The sequence below is a fragment of the Xyrauchen texanus genome, chromosome 22 (assembly GCF_025860055.1).
Source record: "Xyrauchen texanus isolate HMW12.3.18 chromosome 22, RBS_HiC_50CHRs, whole genome shotgun sequence".
NCBI lineage: Eukaryota > Metazoa > Chordata > Actinopteri > Cypriniformes > Catostomidae > Xyrauchen > Xyrauchen texanus.
Window position 1 is genome coordinate 7,905,809 of NC_068297.1, and position 22,577 is coordinate 7,928,385.

Consider the following 22,577-nt stretch of genomic DNA (forward strand, 5'->3'; position numbering starts at 1 on the left):
TGCAAAAAATTCTACATTTTTCCAGTAGCGTTGTGGAGCGTCAAGGTGGAGTGTCAAGGCTTTGGCAAACTTCAGGCATGCAGCAATGAATGTTAGAATGATGTTTTCAGTTATGTACAAGAACTTGCACAATTTATCGTATTTTAATTGCGATCACGATTTCTGTCTCTCACTGATATCAGTGAGCTAGCAAACAGAAGTAATCAGTCAGGTAAAGTTGCAAATTGTTGTTCATATTCATTATAGGCTGTGTCTACAGAGGATATACCAAATCACAAGCTCTTTCCTAGTCCATTTTCAACTCTCTCTTCAGAAGTTCGCACCGCAGCTGTTAATTCCATCTCGTGCTTTGATAATGGCTCTCATTTGGAAGGCTGCGTCCTCCGGAGGTCGCATTCGTCGGCTGCATATGTCATCAGAAAAGCGAGTAGGACACTTAGAATGCAGCCTTTGTATTCAACCTTCTTTCACGGGAATTTGGAGGATGCATGAGGTGTATCCTTCGTGGGCACTCACAACCCACAATTCTTTGCTTTAACGGAAATATAAAAAAATATATATTTTTTAAAAGACACCAATTTGCACGTAAATATGAAGTTCAAACGCAAGGAATGTTAATTCCCAAGTTGAAATACCTCAGTAGATGAGTGCAGCGTATATAATATGCATAATTATATTAATATATAATTAAAATAATGTATTACACTAAAAGTACACATGTAAAATCTATTTTCTTTTCTCTTTATATCATTATAACTCTCCTAAGATGTACCTCATACATTCCCTTCCAAATGGACTTTGTTCCCTTCTCACTCAAAACGCTTGCACTTGTTAAAGAGTGGCATGCTGTCATAGCAACCATGTTATGTTCCGTTTCTGTTTGTTTCCGTTTAAACGAGGACGCTCGGTATACTGCAGCCTTCAAAGGACACGTCCTACCTTGCATGCAGCCTTCGAAACGAGATACAGCCAATGTATCTTTTATACAGAACAGCTGTGCTACGAGTTCAGTTCAGTTTGTGCACATCACTTATGTGCGCTAAACAGGTTATTTTAAAGCGCTAGCATTTACCTCAGATGCACATTTGCCTAATTCCAAATATGTTTTGCCATAATAAGTGTGTAAACAAATCTCAAGTAACCACAGGGGTTGTGTGGAGCACAGAGGAGACGAGAGTATTTCTCCATGTATGGAAGGAGTACATAACGCCACACTGTAACATCTGCTGGTAACACACAGAAACAATACTGTCTTCATTCAAAATAAAAGGCTTGATAAAATAATTAGGCTTCATTCAAAATTGACGCTTGAGACAGTAGCCTATATATTACTGTAGGGTATGGGAATATAATAATAATGTTAATAATAATCATTTAAAGAATGGATCTTAAAAGAGGATGCAAGTGTAATCACCCCACAGAGTAACTGTTTCTATTAGCAGTAAAGAATGGGCAAAATATGCTTTAATTTTGGTCAAAAGGAATCATTTACTAGTTTTGCAGTTCTAACAACTTGCTTAACATGAGAGCTAACTGTTTAATGTAATTTTATGTTCTTTTAGAATCAAGATCTAAGTAGTGGCAACAGTACTTATTGATTTATTTTTGTTCAAATTGTTAAGCCCTATATTTACATTTTTGTTTTTTATTATTAATAAATAAGAGAAAAATCGCGGTTATCATTTTCACCATTATCATGCAGCCCTAACAAGAACAATATAATAATTTGTGTATTATTAGATAAAACAGATTGTTTATTCTTTATTGTAAATTAGATGAAGATTAAACCAGATTTTAAGACAAATATATACATAAATGCAAGTAATTCAAAAGGGTTCACATATTTTTTTATTGCCAACGTAACCATTTATCAGCCTCTGATATGACTCTCTCAACCTCTCTCTTTCAGCCACCTGTCTTATGATCCAATATATTCCTGATGCATAAAATAAAATAAATCTCTCATTGAATGTCCTTTTTAATTCAGAACTATGTAAATGTACAGAAGTACAATGGGCTGTGAATGCCATTTAATGACTTTAAAGGTTACTAGCCAATACTACTTCAGCTACTGCCATATTGTGAAACCAAAAATGTTTTTCTTGTCTAATGCAAGTCCATACAAGTCCTGAGTGGATAAGGCGGATGAGCTTAGCAAAGGGTCAAACAGTAACAAAAATGTTATTCACCATGTAAAACAGGCTTGTCTTTCCCCTTTTCCACCTCATCTTCTTCCACAGAGCTCTGAGCAGGCAGACTGGATTTAGTGTCTTTTGATTCAGGAGTGTCTTGAGATCCAGGGATGACCATAGGAACAGGCACCTGCATGCACAACAGCACAAAACAATAAAAGATGACATCGTAATAGAGTCTAAACTTTAGCATAAAATGAATCACATTAGATTATATCATTTCAAAGACATCAAAAGGATACAATAGGACGCACTGGTAAAGGTAGTCCCAGCGGAAATGGTGTGTACTGGGTGTACAGATGCATTGGCACTGGGATGTAGACTGGCATCGGAATGGGCACCGGCACTGGCACCAACCTCACCTTTTCTCCATTTTCTTCAATCACTGCACATGGAGAAAGAAAACCTGTTTCCTTTGTTCATGCATCGTTCGAACTTAATATACACATTACTTCTTGTATAGCATAACTGGTGTATAAGGGGTGGAAGCCGACCTATTCCGGGCAGATTTGGAGGTGCTGGAGGCTCTGGCTCACATTGTACTGCTTGCTCTTCAGTGATGGGTCTGCACATCAGAGCTTTGTTCTTCAACATTCTTCGATATGGACTAGCAGGCACCGCAGCATCAGTTTGTGTGCTGGCCTATTAGAAATACAATTACAATTATTGTATCTGCACTGAATTGAGTCACCTTCATATTATAACTTGCTCCCTACTGGAATACATGTTTGAGATTGGCCAACTGTGCGATTCTTTATTCAAGTATTTTTTACGTACACACAGGTACCTTTATATACTGTATATTACTGGGTACCTAATGCAACACTGATTTTGAGAAGTATGTGCATCAGTACTTACTTCCCCAATGTTTTTTGAGCTGGCATTTGAGGTAGGGAGAGCTCCTGCAAATATAATGTTTAATCAAATTAAATACAACATGCAAATAATTTAAGATATTTTAATTCAAGGACAGAAAACACAAACATATGATATGTGAATACCTGTGAGAGCAGTGTTTCCAGGTAATGTGGAGGCCAGTGACACTACACCACCAATAACAGGCATGTCCTTTGAAAGAGATAGTGGAGCTTGAACTGTAGTGGATGTAGATACGGTCCCTTCAGAGATGAGACCAAAACAAAATAGAAATTCATGAAAAAGTGTTTCCGGTATCAAAAGGATTGCAATCACATTTTTTGACACCTCATATCTCCATCAAAATATCTTCTTTTGGGTTCCACAGAAGAAAGAATGTCATACGAGTTTGAGACAGCGTAAGGGTAGAGTAGATTATGAGTGAATTAACATTTTAGGGTGAACTATTCCTTTAAAAGTTAACTTTGGTAGCTCTACTATATTAATTTAAACAGGATTTTCATATGGAACTATATTATGACATGTACCGTTGCTTGCTGGCTGATGATGTCCGACACTTTTTGAACAGAACAGTAGCAAACAGGACAGATTACAGAAGTGTTGTGTGGTTCCATCCCAGACGAGACTTTCTTTGAGTGAGCCCTGTTTCTTACAGCCATGACACTTGGCCATCTGCAAAAAAGGAATCATGCAAAGGAAAAATTATTACAACTAAGATTTTTCTTAATCATTATCCTGTTTTTAGAGGTGCATAAAACCAATTTCATAACACATAACTATATTTCTCTTTAGGGTGGTATCACATTAAAATGGGTTTATGTACCATTATATAAATGCATAGAAATATATTAGGATTATTGGATATTGGATTGTGCCCAGTGCTTGAAGTGGGCAGGTACTCACCGGTACGCAGAACCTGCACTTCTCTAATTTAGTCAACAGAGTAGCCTACTGGCAGTTTTTCTTGCAAAACACCACTTCTCAGAGTCTCCCGGTACAATGTGATGTTTTTATTTAATGTAATTCAGTGATTCGATGAGGCCCGCCAATAATATTATCTGACCTTCAAAATGATTTTGATAAAATTGCGGTAAATATCCGAGCGCTCTCTTCGCAAAACTCAGCGGTGAGTTTAACATCACAACATGTGCGACAGCAGCGGCCGGCGGTCATCAAGCGTTCTGTGGTCCAGTTAGCTTTTTATTCTCCATTCTTTTCTGTAGTGCTCCTAAAATGATTTTTGACGTGTAACTGAACTTGCCAATGCATAAATCCTCACGGTGTTTGGTTCTACATAACAGATGTGTCAGCGTTCACAATCCTGAACATCGTCATATCAGTTTGTTCACCGTTCCTAGTGATTATCTGCAAAAGTATCGGGCTCATGTGTCTCAGTATGTGCAGGACAAGAAAAGGCTAATTTTCCCCTCATTGAAGGAGAAGATTCAAAATTAAAAGGAAGAACAGACATAAAGCTCTTTTCGCAGTTCTACATTAGATTGCCATTCTTTTCTTAAGCGTGTTGATATTAACAAAGATAAAGACTTTAGCAGATCTAAATGCTCTTCCTCAGTTTTCATAAACAATAACCCTAAATTGTAGGCTATTTTATTTATTTTTTTATCCGAATAGCCCTGCTGTAAATCCTTAAGTTTATATATTTATTTTTAACATATGTTATGAACAAAAAAACACAGCATCGTTTTAATTACAAAAAGTTACGTTTTTAAATGTACAAGTTTAACACTAATAAGGGGAGTATCTGCACTAATTTTCTTCCACTTCAAGCACTGATCAGCCAGTTAATCTACGGATAGTTTGTTTTTGTTCTTTTTTTAAATCGGTAGTGCCTATAAAAGGCACTTTATCTTTGAAATACACAGGATACTCTTATTTTGAAATGTTTGCTACACTGCTTCCAGCTGCTCATTCAAACAAATAAGGGATATAAAACCTGCACTCCTACAATCATATACAACATATTACAAAAAAAACATTAAAAAATGAAAATTGTCATATTTCATCAACACTATATCGTCATCATCAACAGTTGATCTTTAATGATAGCTTATCATATATGTCCGATATGGCACTCACACTCACAAGCCCCTGTCTGTTTTTGAGAAAATACAGCAGTGCCACATTTTCACTTTGAAGGATGCAGCGCACAAATCATATTCTTTTGAAGTTTGATAATCACATTTGGTCATTTCACGATTCCTGTCTTTCCTCCCCCAAATTTAAGACCTCTTTAAATAAAAATGAAGACTTTTGTTGTATCATTTAAGACTTTTATGATCTTACATTTTGGAAAACTGAATTTAAGACATTAAGACTTTTTAAGGATCTGCGAGAACCCTGAAAAGGAAGGCTCACCCTAAAATGAAAGTTCTCTCATCATTTACACACCCTCATGCCATCCCAGATGTGTATGACTTTCTTATTTTTAGAAGAATATTTCAGCTCTGTAGGTCCATACCAAGTGAATGGTGGCCAAAACTTTGAAGTTCTACAAAGCACATAAAGGCAGCATAAAAGTAATCATAAGACTTGGATGTGAACAGACCAAAATATAACTTTTTTTTTACTCTAATACTTGATATCAGCAGTCTCCTAGCGCTCAGCGCATGCGTCATGATCGTGCCTAGAGACTTCAATGGCATAAAGTACAGTGAAAAAGGAGTTATATTTTGGTATGCTCTTACACAAAACAGATTAGATTGCTTCAGAAGGCTTTGATTTAAGCATTGGAGTCATATGGATTACTTTTATGCTGCCTTCATATGGTTTTTGTAACCTCAAATTTTTTGTCACAATTCAATTGCATAGTATGGACCTACAGAGCTGTGATATTCTTCTAAAAATCTTTGGGTTTTGCAGAAGAAAGTCTGTCATACATATCTGGGATGGCATGAGTGTGAGTAAATGATGAGAGAATTTTCTTTTTTGGGTGAACTATTCCTTAAAATGTCCAAATACTTTCGGGGCCATCGTAATGTCCCAAATATGAGTCCCCATCTCTAACCTCATAAAAGAGCACGGTGTAGAGGGACATGCACTCTTCTGCACAAAACTCCTCCAGCTTGCCCCCAAAGAAGTTTTGAATGGTTTTGTGGGTCATGTTTTGACAGTAGGCACAAACCCGGCATTGACCTCCATGTCGTTTAGCAAGGTCATGCTTAAAAAGCAGTTTGCACCCTATAAAAAGAAAGAATAAAAAAATAAGCAAGCATGTGTAAAAAAGAATGTGAAACTGGTCATTTCCATCAAGCATTAATTAAAATGCCACTCAATAGCCATGAGAGAATAAACAAGCTGGAAAATAGAAGAATCAAGTCAAGAGGTCGAACAAACCTTCACAGCAGAAATATCTGGCTTGCTTTTCATATGACATGATGTCTTTGATCACCCGCTCTTCTTTGCAGTATGCACACTCAGCTTTCACCTTGCTTTCCCTCTTATACGTGTCACAACACACCCGAGAGCAGAACAACCCTGCGTGACCCTAAGAGAAAGACACAATAGTTTCATTTTTTTATTGAACCTTTACTACTTTTAACCTCCAGAACATCCCATATGAATAAAGTACAGATGAACAGGACGATTTTTGGTAAAATGTATTCCATATAATGTATCTTATTTTAGTAATGTAACTAAAGTAATGTAACTGTAACATATCTGAAAGTCAGTAACTGTAATCTGATTTTAAAGAATCAGAATTTAACATATAATCTATTACATTACTTTTAGACAACAACAACAAAAAAAAAAGCATTCTGATTACAGTAACTAATTACTTTATAATTGCATTACATCCAACACTGGTAACTAATATCAGAAGCCACAACTCCACTGCTTTTGGACAGATACACACCTTAAATTGGAAAACCTCAGGCTTTGTGCCAAACTGACTCTGGCACTGCTTGCACGTCAATCGAATCTTCTCAGAGGAAGAGGTGGGCTTGCTGGGCCATTGCTGCTGGGTTTCTTGAGGGTTTACCAGAACAGGAGCAGGTACATATGATGGAACTGGATTTTGACTTGGTACAAAAGGTGGAGGAGGGTTGTAGTTTGGGCCAAGCATGCTAGTTGAAGAAGTCTGTGAGGGCAGGTGATGGTCAGTGGAGGACCGTTGTACTGCAGTGATCTGAGGTCCATGAGAGTTCCCATTCATCTGGTTATGAGGTACAGGTGGATTCATTTTCTCCTGCACAAAAGAAACATTTAAAATTAAAATTCACATCTACAAATGTTCCACGATCAACATTTCTATCTAAAATGTCATTTTAACAACCCAAGAACAAAATATTCACACACTGGAAGACAAAACACTGCATGCATGTTGAATGTAATACCTGGAATTTGCCCACACAATCTAGAGAGCAGAAGTTCCTGATGGATCCATCAGAAATGGCAAGGTGATACTGAGGGATAGCCATCTTTTTGCAGGTTGTGCATGGGAAAGAGGTTCCTAAGAGCAAAACAAGATAAATCAGCACAAAAAAATAAACATGTTTAGATCATATTTCACCTAATATTCAAAAGAAAATAATAAGAAATGATATACTGTTGGAAGAAAACCAAATCCTACTTTAGGATGGTTAAAAAAAATGTTCATGACAATTTATATAAAAACTAAAAATGACTGTTAGTTTTTTTAAATTTTACAGTACTGTTCTGCATTTACTTACTATATACAGTTGAAGTCAGAAGTTTATATACACCTTAGCCAAATACATTTAAACTCACAATTCCTGACATTTACTCGTAGAAAACATTCCCTGTCTTAGGTAAATTAGGATCAATATTTTATTTTAAGAATGTGAAATGTCAGAAAAGTAGCAGAGATAATTATTTATTTCAGCTTTTATTTCTTTCATCACATCCCCAGTGGGTCAGAAGGTTACAAACACTTTATTAGTATTTGATAGCATTTCCTTTAAATTGTTTAACTTGGGTCAAACATTTTGGGTAGCCTTCAACAAGCTTCTCACAATAAGTTGCTGAAATTTTGGCCCATTCCTCCAGACAGAACTGGTGTAACTGAGTCAGGTTGCACACACTTTTTCAGTTCTGCCCAAAAATGTTCTATTTTTGGATTGAGGTCAGGGCTTTGTGATGGCAACTCAATACACTGACATTGTTGTCCTTAAGCCATTTTGCCGCATCTTTGGAGGTATGCTTAAGACATAGGACAAACACAGAATCACATGAGACTACACAGACTAAAGAAGACCTAGACATTCCTACATAAAGTGTACGTGCAAATGTGTGCAAAAATTACAGGACAGTACAATAATTACTAAAAATGAAACAGGCCAATAGGCACATTGTAAGAGACAGTGCAGCGCCGACTAGTATACATTTCTAATCTAATTTAGAAACCTTTCTATTTGTGACTGAGCTTTAACTTCCTGGCTGATGTCTTGAGATGTTGCTTCAATATATCCAAATAATTTTCCTTCCACTTGATGCCACCTATTTTGTGAAGTGCACCAGTCCCTCCTGCAACAAAGCACCACCACGAAATGATGCTACCACCCCCATTCTTCACAGTTGGGATGGAATTCTTCGGCTTGCAAGCTTCACACTTTTTCCTCCAAACACAACCATGGTCATTATGGCCAAACAGTCCAATTTTTGTTTCATCAGACCCGAGGACATTTATCCAAAAATTACAATCTTTGTCCCTGTGTGCACTTGCAAACTGTAGTCTGGCTTTATGGCAGTTTTGGAGCAAGGGCTTCTTCCTGGCTGAGCAGCCTTTCAGGTTATGTCAATATAGGGCTTGTTTTACTGTGGATATAGATACTTGTCTAACTGTTTCCTCCAGCATCTTCACAAGGTCCTTTGCTGTTGTTCTGGGATTGATTTGCACTTTTCACACCAAACTAAGCTCATCTCTTGGAGACAGAAAGTGGCTCCTTCCTGAGCATTATGATGGCTGCGTGGTCCCATGGTGTTTATACTTGCGTACAAATGAACATGGTACCATCAGGCATTTGGAAATTGTTCCCAATAATCCACTTGTGGAGGTCCACAAATTGTTTGAAGTTTTGGCTGATTTCTTTTGATTTCCCCTGATGTCAAGCATAGAGGCTCTGAGTTTGAAGGTAGGCCTTAAAATACATCAACAGGTACACCTCCAATTCAGTACACCTCCTATCAGAAGCTAATGGGCTAATTGCCTAAAGGCTTGACATCATTTTCTAGAATTTTCCAAGCTGCTTAAAAGGCACAGTTATCTATTGTAAAGTGTAAATGTAAACGTTCTTACCCACTAGAATTGTGATATAGTCAATTAAAAGTGAAACAATCTCTCTGTAAACAATTGTTGGAAAAATTACTCATGTCATGCACAAAGTATATGTCCTAAACGACTTGCCAAAACTATAGTTTGCTAATATGAAATCTGTGGAGTGGTTGAAAAATGAGTTTTAATGACTCAACCTAAGTGTATGTAAACTTCTGAATTCAACTGTAATAACAACTACTACATTAATTACTAGGTACTAACCCTAAACATGACCCCATCCCTAAACTTAACGCATATTTAAGTACATTTAGTTACATCATATTACTAAATAGTTTCTTGGGTAATTACACTGCAAGTATACTGAAAGTACACATACTGTAAATTAAAGTGCAACCGTAATAAGAATCACCTTTGGAATTAGAATAATGAAATAATAAAAATAATTGGATAATTATTTAAAAATTGGGTATTTCTTATGGTCATCAATTATGACAGCAATATTTACCGGTCAGACTGGGAGATGCTTGACTCATGGACACGCATTTGTGGGAGCAGAAGAATTCCGTCACACCCTGTATGTTTGTGCCGTCCACCATCTGATCCATATTTTTGATTTCTTTGCAACTGGGACACATAAGCCTCTTGCCACTCTTCTGCAAGACAGTGAGAACAGGTTTAAAGACCCCATGAAATTGCTTGGAGAGTGCAGTTATCTCTCCCGAGTTGACGTCTTTCCTATTGAAATAGCCAGTAGGCTTTGGATTACATCACAACACATCAATGAACCATGATTTGTTACTTTCTAGTCAGTTGCATGTGGTATTGGGTGATTGAAATTCTCATTATAGAAAGCATTTGATTGGATTAAAGTCTGAGTGGTGCGATATTTTTCCATCGATGACTATTTTTTATCCATTTTCCATAAAAGAGAAAGTCTAAATTTTAAATGCATACAAGAAGGAACCTGAAGCAGACACAAAGAAGGACAAAAATGATGACAGTCCAGGATCTCCAAAGAAGAAGAAGGATGTGAAAAAGAAGTTCAAGCTAAAACCTCATGAGGACCAACTGTTCTTGGATGGAAATGAGGTGTATTTTTGGGGTTACGATCCAGTCCATTTTAAAACTTAAAGCACATTTTAACAACGGAGTACACTAGCATATAGATGGCTTCAAAGCTAAAAACAGACTAAAAGCCACAAAAGTTTGGGACTTTTCAAAGGTGGACCCAGTAAGTTTTTGTTCATGTTGTCATGGACTTACACTGGCACATATTTGTGTAGATGCAGCATCATTCAAACGCAATAGTTGATAACCTAACAGATAAAGATGCTACTGTAGAAATTCACTATTTACAGACCGTCATGATTAATTTGATCCATTAGTGAAAGAGTCCAATATCAGGGTGGTTACTGAGATTAAGCAAGTAGTATTCGGCTGGTCATGTGATCCAAACATGATCGCCCCCATGAGGGGACCCACTCCATATAGAATAGCAAATCTTTTTCAAGGTTACTGATACGACTGGTGACTGGTGTCTAAGATTAATACAGGCCATGCACGACGGACACACCTTAAGCGAACACATTTGAGTAATGCTGAATTTGTACCTGTTTGTAAGTGCTGATGCATTCAGTGCAGCAGAACTTTTTAATACTATCCTCTATCTGAACCAGGTGATAATTTCCTGAGGCTGTACAGTTGCCACAGTTCTCACAGTAGCTCATGTAGAGGTTTCTTGAGGACCGAAAGCGTGCAAAGCATTCATCGCTGCACAGCTTGTGAACAACACCAAGATGAGTCACTTCATGCTGGATCTGTAAATTTAAAAAGACAAACAGTGCATGCCTTAAACTTTAATATTCTCTCAAAAACAGCATTTAATTGGATGGTCTCCATGTTGAAGAGCCATTCTATGACTTTGTAGAAGACTAAGGGGGTGTTATTATGATTGGTGCTATTTTCAATTGTTGGTCAATGTACAAAAGCAGTCAAAAGTTTGGACACACTTTCGAATTATCTTAAAACCATTTCGGTGTAAAGCTTATGCTTCAATGTCTGAAATTAGTTGTGAAAACTAATATAAATTGTGCCTATAGTATATTTACATTTCTTTACACAAGTACAGTTTTGATTCACAAATAATAATAATAATAATAATAATAACAACAACAATTAAATGGATGAGTAAGATGCCAATAAATGTCCAGCACACATGGGAACTCCTAAAATACTGTTCAAACAGCATCTCAGGTGGATACCCCTAAAAGACAGTTAAAAGAATGCCCAGAGTGTGCAGAGGTATACTATGGACAAAGGGTGGCTACTTTGAAGAAACAACCATATAAAAAGTTCTGATTTGTTTCAAATTTTTGGTACCTACTGTACATAATTCCCATATTTCTGTTTGTTATTTAATGTTTTTGCTGACTATATTATTATTCTAAAATGTGCACAATAGCATTATTAAAGAATGAGTTGGTGTGCCTGAACTTTTGACTGGTAGTGTACACATGCGTCAAGACAGACATACTTGGCCATTACACTCAATCTAGCCATCCTGTGTGTTTGGTCCAAATTTCAGTCTTCTAGATTCTTTTTTTTTTTTTTTCATTCTTAACTTACAAATAATTTACTTTACAATAAGTTTTACATTAATCAAAATACATTTCAGCCCATATGTATGTACCAAAATAGTATATGGCAAAATGACAACAAAGCTATGTTGGTTTACATTTTGAGCATGGAGAATGCGTTAAGCTATGCCTTACCTCTTTGACCAACTTACACACGTTGCATTGTGTAAATAAGTCCGGAGGAGCGTCTTCAAATCGATTTTTATAAATATTTAGACAGGCTGGGCTGCAGAATTCCTTAAGTGTGTTCATTGAGCCCACGGGGATGGTTATCAAGTCTTTTAGATTTACAATGACCCTTTTGGACAATAAAGATGAAAAAAGATCAACTCCACATACTAATTTGCATCATGTCAAATATTAGCATTTTTATCAATCATCCTGAACTATGTAAATAACTTTGGCATTTTTAATTTAGAGAAAAACGTCATTATGTCTTACAGCTAAGTATAGCTCTCACAAGAAGGGATAGACCGATAATCGGTTTGACAGATTTTTAACCGATATTGTTATTCCACTTAATCGGTTATCGGTCATATAATATTGAGTTTCCCGATAAAGTTGGACACACATTTTGTATATTTGCAACTAAAGCCTAGTGCAGAATACAGGACATCCTTTGATGTTTTGAGTCAGCGATGAGAAGTCTTATATCGCACGACGAACAGCCTTGAGTGTACACTCCGGCGACATACCGAGACTAGTCCCAGACGCCATGACATTTTTTAAAACAGCTGGATATCTAGACTTCTTATCGCCAGGTGTGCACACCGTCCCGATGAGTGAGAGACCAACAATGAACAACAGCAAATTAAATATAGAGAGATCGCAAGAGAAGGGCAAAGCATTAGGAAGCAGAAGACAAAATTATGCGCAAATAAAATAAAATTTCACCCACACCTCCCCACCTGCTAGCTTTATTATTTTCAGCAGACTTTATGATTTGTTTCCTTTTCAAATGGTGCTAATAAGTGCAAAAACAGGCAACAGACGTTCTTTTATCTTTGTTGAAATATTATCAAGAATAAACTGCACGAGTTTACAAGATGCATTTTGGGTGATCCGTTTGAAAGGGGACGACATTAAAGCAGTTAAACTCAGTTACAGGAACTTCACTAAAATAGCTCTATAGTATAATATAATTCTGCTCTAAACGACATGTTTGTGAATAATTAAGAGAAACTGTGCAACAGTTTTCAGCTATTTCTTTCTCATCTTTTACGTTTTTGCGCTTTATTATAATTCAGTAAAACACAGATTTAATGACTGGTGCATGTCATCTAGGGCTGGGCAATATGTCCAAATTATTTGACTGATAATCGCCTTAAAAATACAGCGATATACAATTATATCGTGAATATTTTTGCTTAAATGTATTAATTTATTGAAACACAAAAACATAAAATACATTTCTAAATTCAAATTGCACTTTAAACTAAACGAATAAAGCAATTAAAATTTAGTCACCAACGGCCTTATTTGCCATTAAGAAAGTATCAATAAATGACAACAGGTGGAAAATTACTAATAGCATAGAGATTAAGAACTAAAGACAGTTATACATTTAAAGATAATAATCATAATAATTCCCCTTGTGTTCCCAAAATAATACTGCCAAATTTGTGTTCTTATCGAATTGGTTTCGGTTTAGCGTTTTGGTAATACAGTTCATGTAGCCTAAAGAAAATAAAACAGAACTCAATTCTAGGTTCAAGGTGAACGTGTCTTGTATTATTTTATGATTTAATCACTTTCGACTTTGTTTCTTTAATAAAAAGATATACATTACTGAACCTGCAGAATTGGCGAACTGGTGTGGAAATAAAGTAAACTAAACTCACAGCGAAAGAGAGGAAAAAAAAAAAAAAGTGAAAACTCTTTACATGCACTTGTTCCACGAGACAGGCTCATGCTGTACGCCTCTGAACAAACAGCGAATCCAAATCCATAAAGTGTCTTTATGACTAACAGCATTCCTTGTCATGTGTCACTCTGAGATGTCTTACAGGTCGCCTGTTCCGGGTAGATGAGCAAAATTACTTGCGCATGGAATAGGCCTACATTCAGATGAGGAGCTTGCGGAGTGGATTCAGCCTAACCGCATTTGGCGGGTGCGTGTTACACAACCTGGCCACTGTTAACATATTTGGTGACTTCCCAGATCCATGGTTTTGCCATTTCCCGATATTGTCCATCATCGTCTGTCAGCTGAGTGTAGCAATCGCATCGGGATCTTTGTAAGACATCGTCGATATCTGATAACATCGTCCTATCGCCCAGCCCAAATATCCTAATGACTCTCTCCTCAAAATTCAAACACAAGTGGTCAAAACGTGACGACCAGGTGTGATGGGGGATGTGTCTCGCTTGTACATTTGTTGGATCACCCAAAACGCATCGTAATACCGGTGTAGACATGGTCTCAGTCGGGGACAAACAGTTGTGTTGTTGATACATGACAGTTCTGTATTGTGCACACCAGCATGACAAAAAAACAAGAATGTGAGTCGCAGGCTCCAACTGCAAGCCATGTAGTGCCTGCTTGGCTTAAAACTAGTCAAATGAATTATTTGTAGACTATGCACAATATCAGTTTTGTAAAGCAGTTCACCAGAGCTTAAAGCTAAATGATTAAGTTGTTAATGTGCCTAAAAGCAGAAATAAAACAAGAATTAAAAATGTATCATGCATATTGGTTATTGGGCACTTAAACACAAAAATAATCAGTATCATATCAGCCATAGAAAAAACAATAATATCGGTCGATCTGTACTTACAACAATGACAATAGACATAATTTACTCACCATCATGTCAATTTCATACCTTTATTTCTATAGTGGAAAGACAAAAGGAGCTATTTTGCAGAATTCCTGAGCTGTGTTCTTTTCCAAATGACAAAAGCACATATTGACCAGAGGCTGTTAAGCTCTAAAAAGGACAAACATTTACATTTAGCAGACGCTTTTATCCAAAGCGACTTACAGAGCCCTTATTACAGGGACAATCCCCCCCGGAGCAACCTGGAGTTAAGTGCCTTGCTCAAGGACACAATGGTGGTGGCTGTGGGGATTGAACCAGCGACATTCTGATTAACAGGTATGTGCTTTAGCCCACTACGCCGACACCACCACCACTCCGTTGTGGTGGCGAACCAATTAGCAATAACCAATTAGGAATAATTTACACCAAACTATGTGTCATATATGAATGTAGTCTGTAGAAAAACGCAAACGAGATTTGAGAGCTATGGTCAAGGGCAAGAGTTTCAGTAATTAACAACCTACATTTTAAAAAGGTTCTCTTACAATGCTATCGCATGGCTGTAGAAGACATGCAATATAGTTTGTATGAACTTTTATGGTACTTTTATCCTTATTGGAGCTTTATGGCACATGGTCACCATATGTTAAGGTTGTACGTTAAAAAGCAGCTCAGAAATTCTGCTAAACATATCCTTTTGTGTTCTATAGGAAGAAAGAAAAGTAATCGGAGTGTGGAATGACATGGCAAGACAGAATTCTAGGCAAATAGTTCACACAAAAAATGAGAAAATGGCAAATAATTAAATATTCCATCATTTAAAGTAAAAAAAGAATCAGAACTTACTTAAGGCAGAGGTGGCAGGTTTTCTTGGGTGCGATAATAGGGGTAAACTGAACCGAGGGTAAACTGAAACTAGTAAGACAAACAGTGGAGCAAAACAGCTGATTGGAGCCTTTTCGCTGGAACGCAGTTTGACCCTTCTGCAAGACTTTAGAGCAGCCTGAGCAGCAGATCCTCACGGTGGGTGGAGGGGCATGGAACTGAGGCTGGGGGGGCGGCTGTAGGTGAGCTTGGGACAGCATTGGCATCGGTATCCGGGGGTGAGACTGCATTTGGTGAGCCATTTGTGGCCTGGGATGCACCCGCAGGTGAAGCTGAGGTTGGGGTTGGGGTTGGGTTGGCAGAACTATAGTGGTCCCTCTGAGTGAAGCAGTAGACATAACTGAGAATGAAGATGAATGGGAGGGTCCCACAGAAGCTGCAAAAAAAACAAACACATTAGAAAGAACTGGACGTGAGCAAAAACATGAACACTCTTATTGCTAATACATTTTAAAGGGGCTACATTTTACACTCCGTTGTATAGCATTTCCCGCCGTTGTAACCTTATTGTGTCAGTCAACGATTTTTGCACCAACTAATTTAGTTCCATAGAATTAAATAGGCTGTTTGTGCATCTGCACCTTCAAGATTTCTTTCAATCTGTTATGATTGGCTAACCTTATCAGACCTATGTTATGATTGGCTAAGGATTTCATCAAGGAAATTCCTGTTTTACATGACAGTTCAACCAATATTAGGATTATATTTAAAACTATTTAAATTCACTATTAAACTATTAATATTCAATTCAGTGAGAGAATTTGATTTACTCTGCTTGTGACATCAATGATAAATCAGTAACACTTTACAATAAGGTTCCATTTGTTAACATGAACCATCAACGAACAACACTTTTAAAGCATTTATTAATCTTGGTTAATGCTAATTTTAACATATGCAAATACATTTTTAAAATCAAAATGTATTTTTAAACATTAATGCACAGTGAACTAACAAGAAATAAAAATGATTTTTTTATTTATTAAACAAAGATTAATACATGCTTTAAAAATAGATATATATTTTTTTTATGATACCTAATGTTAACGGATCAAATCTTTTTTTTTTTTAAAACAAATTTTTATCTTTATTTTTTTATCTCAAGGCTGTTTAATTTCCCTTCTCCCAACAGGCATAAAACTAGTTGCGTACATACAACACACAAATCCACAAATCAGTGATTACACATGAATACAAAATAAACAACAATAATACTAATAAATTCTGACAAAAATAAAACAATTATTTAAGAAGCACCACAAAATATGAACTTAAAAACAACATATGTAAACACTGCTGTTTCTATGGTTACTGTATATTAATTTATAATCTAAATGAATGGAAACCTATAGTAAATTACAGATAATTCACACTCTATTTGTGATACTGATTTTGACCGTGTCATTAGGCCAAATTTGCAAACCTGCCTCATCTTGTGATTTATATTAAGAGTCTCTGAATAAACACTAGAAGCAAAAATTGCTTTAGAGTAAAAAAAAAAAAAATGCTATTAATTTCTGTGAATCATTTCAAAAGGTCCATTTTAAGTAACCATTCGACAATGTAATAAATCATTCAAGCACAAAAAAATATTTTTTTTGGTACAAATATTTGAAGGTCAATATGCAAACACAGTGCAAAAATGCCTTGATTACTTTTAACCTGGTTTTTACTGAATTTCTGTTCTTTCATTAATCATTCTGAATCTATTTGGCTTCAATGGCTGGTCGAAACAATGGTCCTTCTGATTGAAAAAATAAAAGTCAGCCTTATAAGCCATTTCAAGGCAAATACATAAAACCCAAGATATATATTGAATAATGTCAAAAGGCTGCAAAATAGAGATATAGATGAGATATGACTTTAAGTTCCAACACCAGCCCTAATGTAAAACGGATTAACAGCAAATCTACTGACACTGTAAAGTCTGGCAGAGACAAAGTGAATCGTGTGCTCTCACCAGAAACTGCCTCACTGCTATTTCCTCTAACAGAGAAAACGGAGCTGATCCTCAGCTCATCTGATGGAGAAGAAGCCTGAAATAAGCCGGTAAGACAATTTTTCACAACATACAAAGGAAACAGATTTGTTTAAGTCAGATTGAACTGCATTGTTGCTCAGAACTACTGTAGACCAGAGCTTACCTCATTGTCAATATTGTCCAGCTCCTCTTTTATACGACTGATGTCAGACTGGGGCATTAAAGCTTTATCATAGTCTTCATCTATCGGCTCGTCCTTAATTCGTATTGGTGAGCAAGGCATTTCTGTATCCGTGCTTTCCGCTGGAGGATTCTGCTGTAATTGTGAATAACGGACATTTACACACTCTGTGTTTGACAATATTATCAGAGTTTGAAAATCATTTATTTCTTTTTTAACCAAACTTACGTTTGCACCACTTTGTAATCCCTCAATCCTCATTTCAGACTGTACGTCCTGGAGATCTGACACAGAAGGACAAGTGAAATACATTGAGATACATGCAGTTCAATAAATTGCTTAACAAAGCATGCAGCTTATTGTGAAATCAGAGTATTTACACTAAAGTAACTTAGTCAAGATGTATGACTATGTGTGCATTGTAAATATACTGTGGGTTGGTGGTTCGATTCCTGGCCCACACGACTCCACATGCCGAAGTGTCCATGGGCAAGACACTGAGGCCCAAGTTGCTCCCAATGGCAGGCTAGCACCTTGTATGTCAGCTCTGCCATCATTGGTGTGTGAATGTGTGAATTAAATGCAGTGTAAAGAGCTTTGAATACCGCCAAGGATAAAAAGGCGCTATATAAGTGCAGATTTACCATTTATTATTTAATTTTACCTATTATAGTGTCTGATGAGGGGGTGACAGGGTTGTCCTCAGAAGCTTTTGCTGGCTCCACATCCATTTCTGAGGCTCCACTGAAAGAGGTACTATTCTCTTCTGTAGTCAGAGAGAAGCTCCTTTTAGGCATTATGTCAAAACCGAAGTCAGGAGTTTAAAAGATTAACTCACTCAAAAATGAAACTCCTGTGATCATTTATTCACCCTCATGTCATTCCAAACCTGTGTGATGTACTGGTCACTCTTTCCCATGCAATTACAATGAATAGGAACATGTTTTTTATTGAATAATGACTTTGTTTTATTGATTAATTGAATAATGTTTCTCACACAGAGTTATCAGATGTCTTCTGAAGATGTGGAATATAGTGCACAATTTGTTGCAAAACAAATAGCTTTTGTGGCCTTTTATTAAGTTTAGAAGTCTTAATCTTCATTAAATTAAACTGTACGGACAAGAATGCAATTCTTCTGTATTTCTCCTTTTGTGCTCCATGAAAGAAATACAAAACAACATGGAATGACATGGGGATGCTTAAATAATGACTATTATAAATAATGAAGACTATTCCATTAACGTTATTCCATAAACCCACATTAAAATCAAATTATGACTTGGCTGTTACAGTTAAATACAATATCACTGCAAAAATGATCTTGAATGTGATGTTTATTCTGCCAAAACAATTTGCTTAGTAAATGATTCTGGAAATGTAAACTTGCCTGCATCTGCACCTCTAGCCGATGCTCCATCTTGACTTTCATTTTTATCGTCATTGTTCCTACCTATCCGAGAGTAAACTTTGTGATTGGAGCTAAAGTCCACATCCCAATCATCTTCATCTGCCCCAAAGACAGGAAGTCCATCAAGCTCATCTTCCACTGAAGTAATTTGAGAACATTCAGGCTGAGCGTTGCTGCCTTCACCCTGATCAGTGGATGTGACAACTCCAAGTCCTTCTAAAGGAGATAAAAAAACATAATAAGATGAAACATAAAAGCATGCACGATACAACAAATGTAATAAAAACTTAAAAGGTCATGTATTTTCTGAGCCACTAGCATCACCAAATGAAATTGTAAAAAAATTAATATTTACAAACAGGTTTTCTAAACAATCTCATCTTCCACTGGTTGGACAAACAGGTAGTCCCACCCAAAGTATATGTAATTGGTTGAGCCAATGATACCATGTTGGGCTGATCGGGATTCGCAAACAAAAATAGCAATGTTTTGATAGCACCACAAAGCCATAGTGTCTCAACTTTTTGGGGGAATCAGCCAACAAATGGTTTATTTCTAGTTTTATCTGCATATTTAGTTGGGATAAAGAGAAAGTATTTTAAGGGAATATTCTGTGTTCAATGCAAGTTAAGATCAATTGACAGCATTTGTGACATAATATTGAATACCACAAAAAATCATTTTGACATCCCTCATTTAAAAAAAAAAAAAGATAAATCAAGGTTACAGTGAGGCACTGAATTCTTCTGTTAAAACTGATGTATTATTTGCTATAACCTTCCACATAAAAGGTAATAAAGTGATTTTATCTCACTAAAATTATGTTTACATGCAAATTGATCATGTCTTGTGGCTATACTTTTAAAAAAGTTAGTATTTTAATGTTCAAAACTGGCCCCCATTGACAAATCAAAAATACATTTTGTGGTAATCAACATTATGCCACAAATGCTGTCGATACAGCTTAACTTGTATTGAACCCGGAATATTCCTTTAACATTGAATAAATTGCACACATCATTTTAGCAGACAAATTCAAAAAACAAATGGAGGTAAATAGGGGGAAATGCAGTGCAATTTAGGTGTTTTCTTTTGTACCTGATGACTGGTCCATCTGCCCCAAATCCCCTAGTGGCGTGCCGACTTGCTGGATTTAGAAAAACATGAAAAGAAAGAGTAAAACTTAGAGGGGAGACATTTTGTATCAAACGTTATGGAGCAAGATAAAGCAAAAAGTTGTATGATTTAAAAAGACAGTTGACACAACATGATGAACATCTTCCATTATGACCGCAACACAGAATTGAAATTTTTCGTTTAATGGATTATTTTAATTCCCTTATAAGACAAGGCAAGTTTATTTAGCATATTTTTCAAACACAATGGTAATTTAGTGCTATACATTGGCATAATAAATAAAACAGACATTGAAGTGAGAATTCAAATAAATTGAGTCTATAAAATGGACTTAAAAGAATGAATAAAAATGTAGAAAAATATTGTAAAATTATATATATTGAAAATAATAATACAAAAGTACTGGGGTTGTGCCATGGTACAGTGACTGTATCAGATGGTAATACTACAGCACTGAATAATATTCACGTGCCGTGGTCTTTACGTGAAACTCCCAGTTAAAGAATACCATGACTACCATGTTACATCCACAATTGAAGATATTAATATCATGGTACTTTTTTGTTAAAAAATACACCTAAATGTCCTGTGATAGGAATTTTTAACAGCAAGAAACCACATCTGATACATACTTATTAAAGTCTTATGTCACTGAAATAACCATTGTGCAATGGGCTCTGGTTAAGAAATCATAATTACACTTTGTTATGGCTAGATGATGTAATTCTGGCCTAGAAAAGATTTTCTCCCCAATTTGGAATGCCCAATTCCCAATGTGCTAAAAGTCCTTGTGATGGCGTAGTGACTCGCCTAAATTTTGTGGCGGAGGACAAATCTCAGTTGCCTCCACCTCTGAGACAGTCAATCCATGCATCTTATCACATGCCTCCACCGCAGAGACCTAGCACGTGTGGAGGCTTCATGCTATTATCCGCGGCATCCACACACAACTCACCACGAGTTCCACCGAGACGAGAACCTACGCTATAGAACCCACAAGGCAGAATCCAGGGTGAATCCAGGTGACTATACCCACCCTAGCAACCGGGCCAATTGGTTGCTTAGGAAGCCTGACTGGAGTTACTCAGCACACCCTGGATTTGAACTTGTGACTCCAGGTGTGGTAGTCAGCGTCTTTACTTGCTGAGCAACCCAGGTCTTAAAATTCCCATGCTCATGAGAAGAGCTCTCAGAGACCACCTATGTGAGGGATGAACTGAATGTGTGTGTTATGATCTAAAAAAGTAACTTGCTTACCCCTAAAAAAGGTTTCTTGACCTTTTCTGGTCAAGCAAAAAGAAATTGTAAAACATACAGTAACCATGTTTCAGGATTTACAGGATGTAATTTTGATGCCTGTGTATTTTATGGTGCATTACATTTTATATTATAAAATGATAAACCTTATATATTACCTAGAGCTGTCAATCGATTAAAATTTGTAATCGAATGATTTACATGGTGTCCCGATTAATTAATCGTGATTATTCGCATTTAATCACATATACAAATATTTGCTGAGAAAGCCCCTCATATAACAATAATTCAATATTAATACTACCATATTATTGAACACAAGACAATCATTGGCACACAGTTAACAGCAATCCATTTCACAAGTGAATTTGTCAATCAGTTTGAGATTTATTATGAGGGCTTGTTTAAGGACCCGTCAATTTACACCTGCGTCAGACATGCTTGTGTAGCGTCTCGGGTGCGTTGCGTCATAAACATAACATTTTTAGGTCACCGTCTCAAGTTAAATATAGTTTACTACTTAGAACACATCTTGAGATTCCTTAAAGTTAGAATTTGCGTTCCAAGTGTTTTGAACGCAAGAACGTAACGCATGTTTGTATCGTGCTGTCTGCTGGATGATTGTTTTCTTCACTGTATAAACTGTACGTTGCTCATACAGCTGAAATTTCAATTACTGCCCTCTGGAGTAAACAGGTGGTAATACAAGCTTGCATTTCTCAGGAATCTTCCTTATTACGTTCTGGTGGCATTGCGATTAATTGTGTAAATTTTTTAACGTGTTTTTAATAAAATTAAATCGCACTGAATTACCGCATTAAATCGACAGCACTAATATTAACCTTCTGAAACTGTATACATCTGGTTTTCACTTTATAACTGATTGTTAATCACTATATTAATTACAGAAGGGCACATGATGGCACGAAGTTCATCAATAGTGGCCCTTCCAGTAGCAATGACCAATAAACATGTAGAAACAGTGCTCAGTGTCACTCACACA

The 22,577-nt window shown here is 36.5% G+C and overlaps 1 protein-coding gene across 3 annotated transcripts in view; it reads right to left on the bottom strand.

Moving 5' to 3' along the window:
* The window catches only part of LOC127662561 (zinc finger MYM-type protein 4-like), a 46,542-nt gene that overhangs the window by 15,225 nt on the left and 8,740 nt on the right, over window positions 1–22,577 (bottom strand). The window contains exons 2-21 of one of the 3 annotated variants that reach the window (XR_007972901.1): window positions 20,279–20,327; window positions 19,160–19,396; window positions 18,434–18,535; window positions 17,998–18,053; window positions 17,752–17,901; window positions 17,568–17,643; window positions 15,569–15,983; window positions 12,096–12,258; window positions 10,935–11,141; window positions 9,830–9,977; window positions 7,424–7,539; window positions 6,943–7,275; window positions 6,423–6,573; window positions 6,094–6,266; window positions 3,596–3,740; window positions 3,194–3,310; window positions 3,051–3,094; window positions 2,687–2,834; window positions 2,447–2,577; window positions 2,190–2,322 (exon numbers count right to left, since the gene is read on the bottom strand). Coding sequence is in view for 1 of the 3 variants with exons in the window: in XM_052153805.1 (XP_052009765.1) it covers window positions 2,190–2,322; window positions 2,447–2,577; window positions 2,687–2,834; window positions 3,051–3,094; window positions 3,194–3,310; window positions 3,596–3,740; window positions 6,094–6,266; window positions 6,423–6,573; window positions 6,943–7,275; window positions 7,424–7,539; window positions 9,830–9,977; window positions 10,935–11,141; window positions 12,096–12,258; window positions 15,569–15,983; window positions 17,568–17,643; window positions 17,752–17,904; window positions 17,998–18,053; window positions 18,434–18,535; window positions 19,160–19,396; window positions 20,279–20,294 (3,064 nt within the window). In the remaining 2 variants the exon portion in view is untranslated. Of the gene's footprint in view, window positions 1–2,189; window positions 2,323–2,446; window positions 2,578–2,686; window positions 2,835–3,050; window positions 3,095–3,193; window positions 3,311–3,595; window positions 3,741–6,093; window positions 6,267–6,422; window positions 6,574–6,942; window positions 7,276–7,423; window positions 7,540–9,829; window positions 9,978–10,934; window positions 11,142–12,095; window positions 12,259–15,568; window positions 15,984–17,567; window positions 17,644–17,751; window positions 17,905–17,997; window positions 18,054–18,433; window positions 18,536–19,159; window positions 19,397–20,278; window positions 20,328–22,577 lie in introns of all 3 variants that reach the window. The other 2 variants (XR_007972900.1, XM_052153805.1) reach the window with 2 other exon arrangements.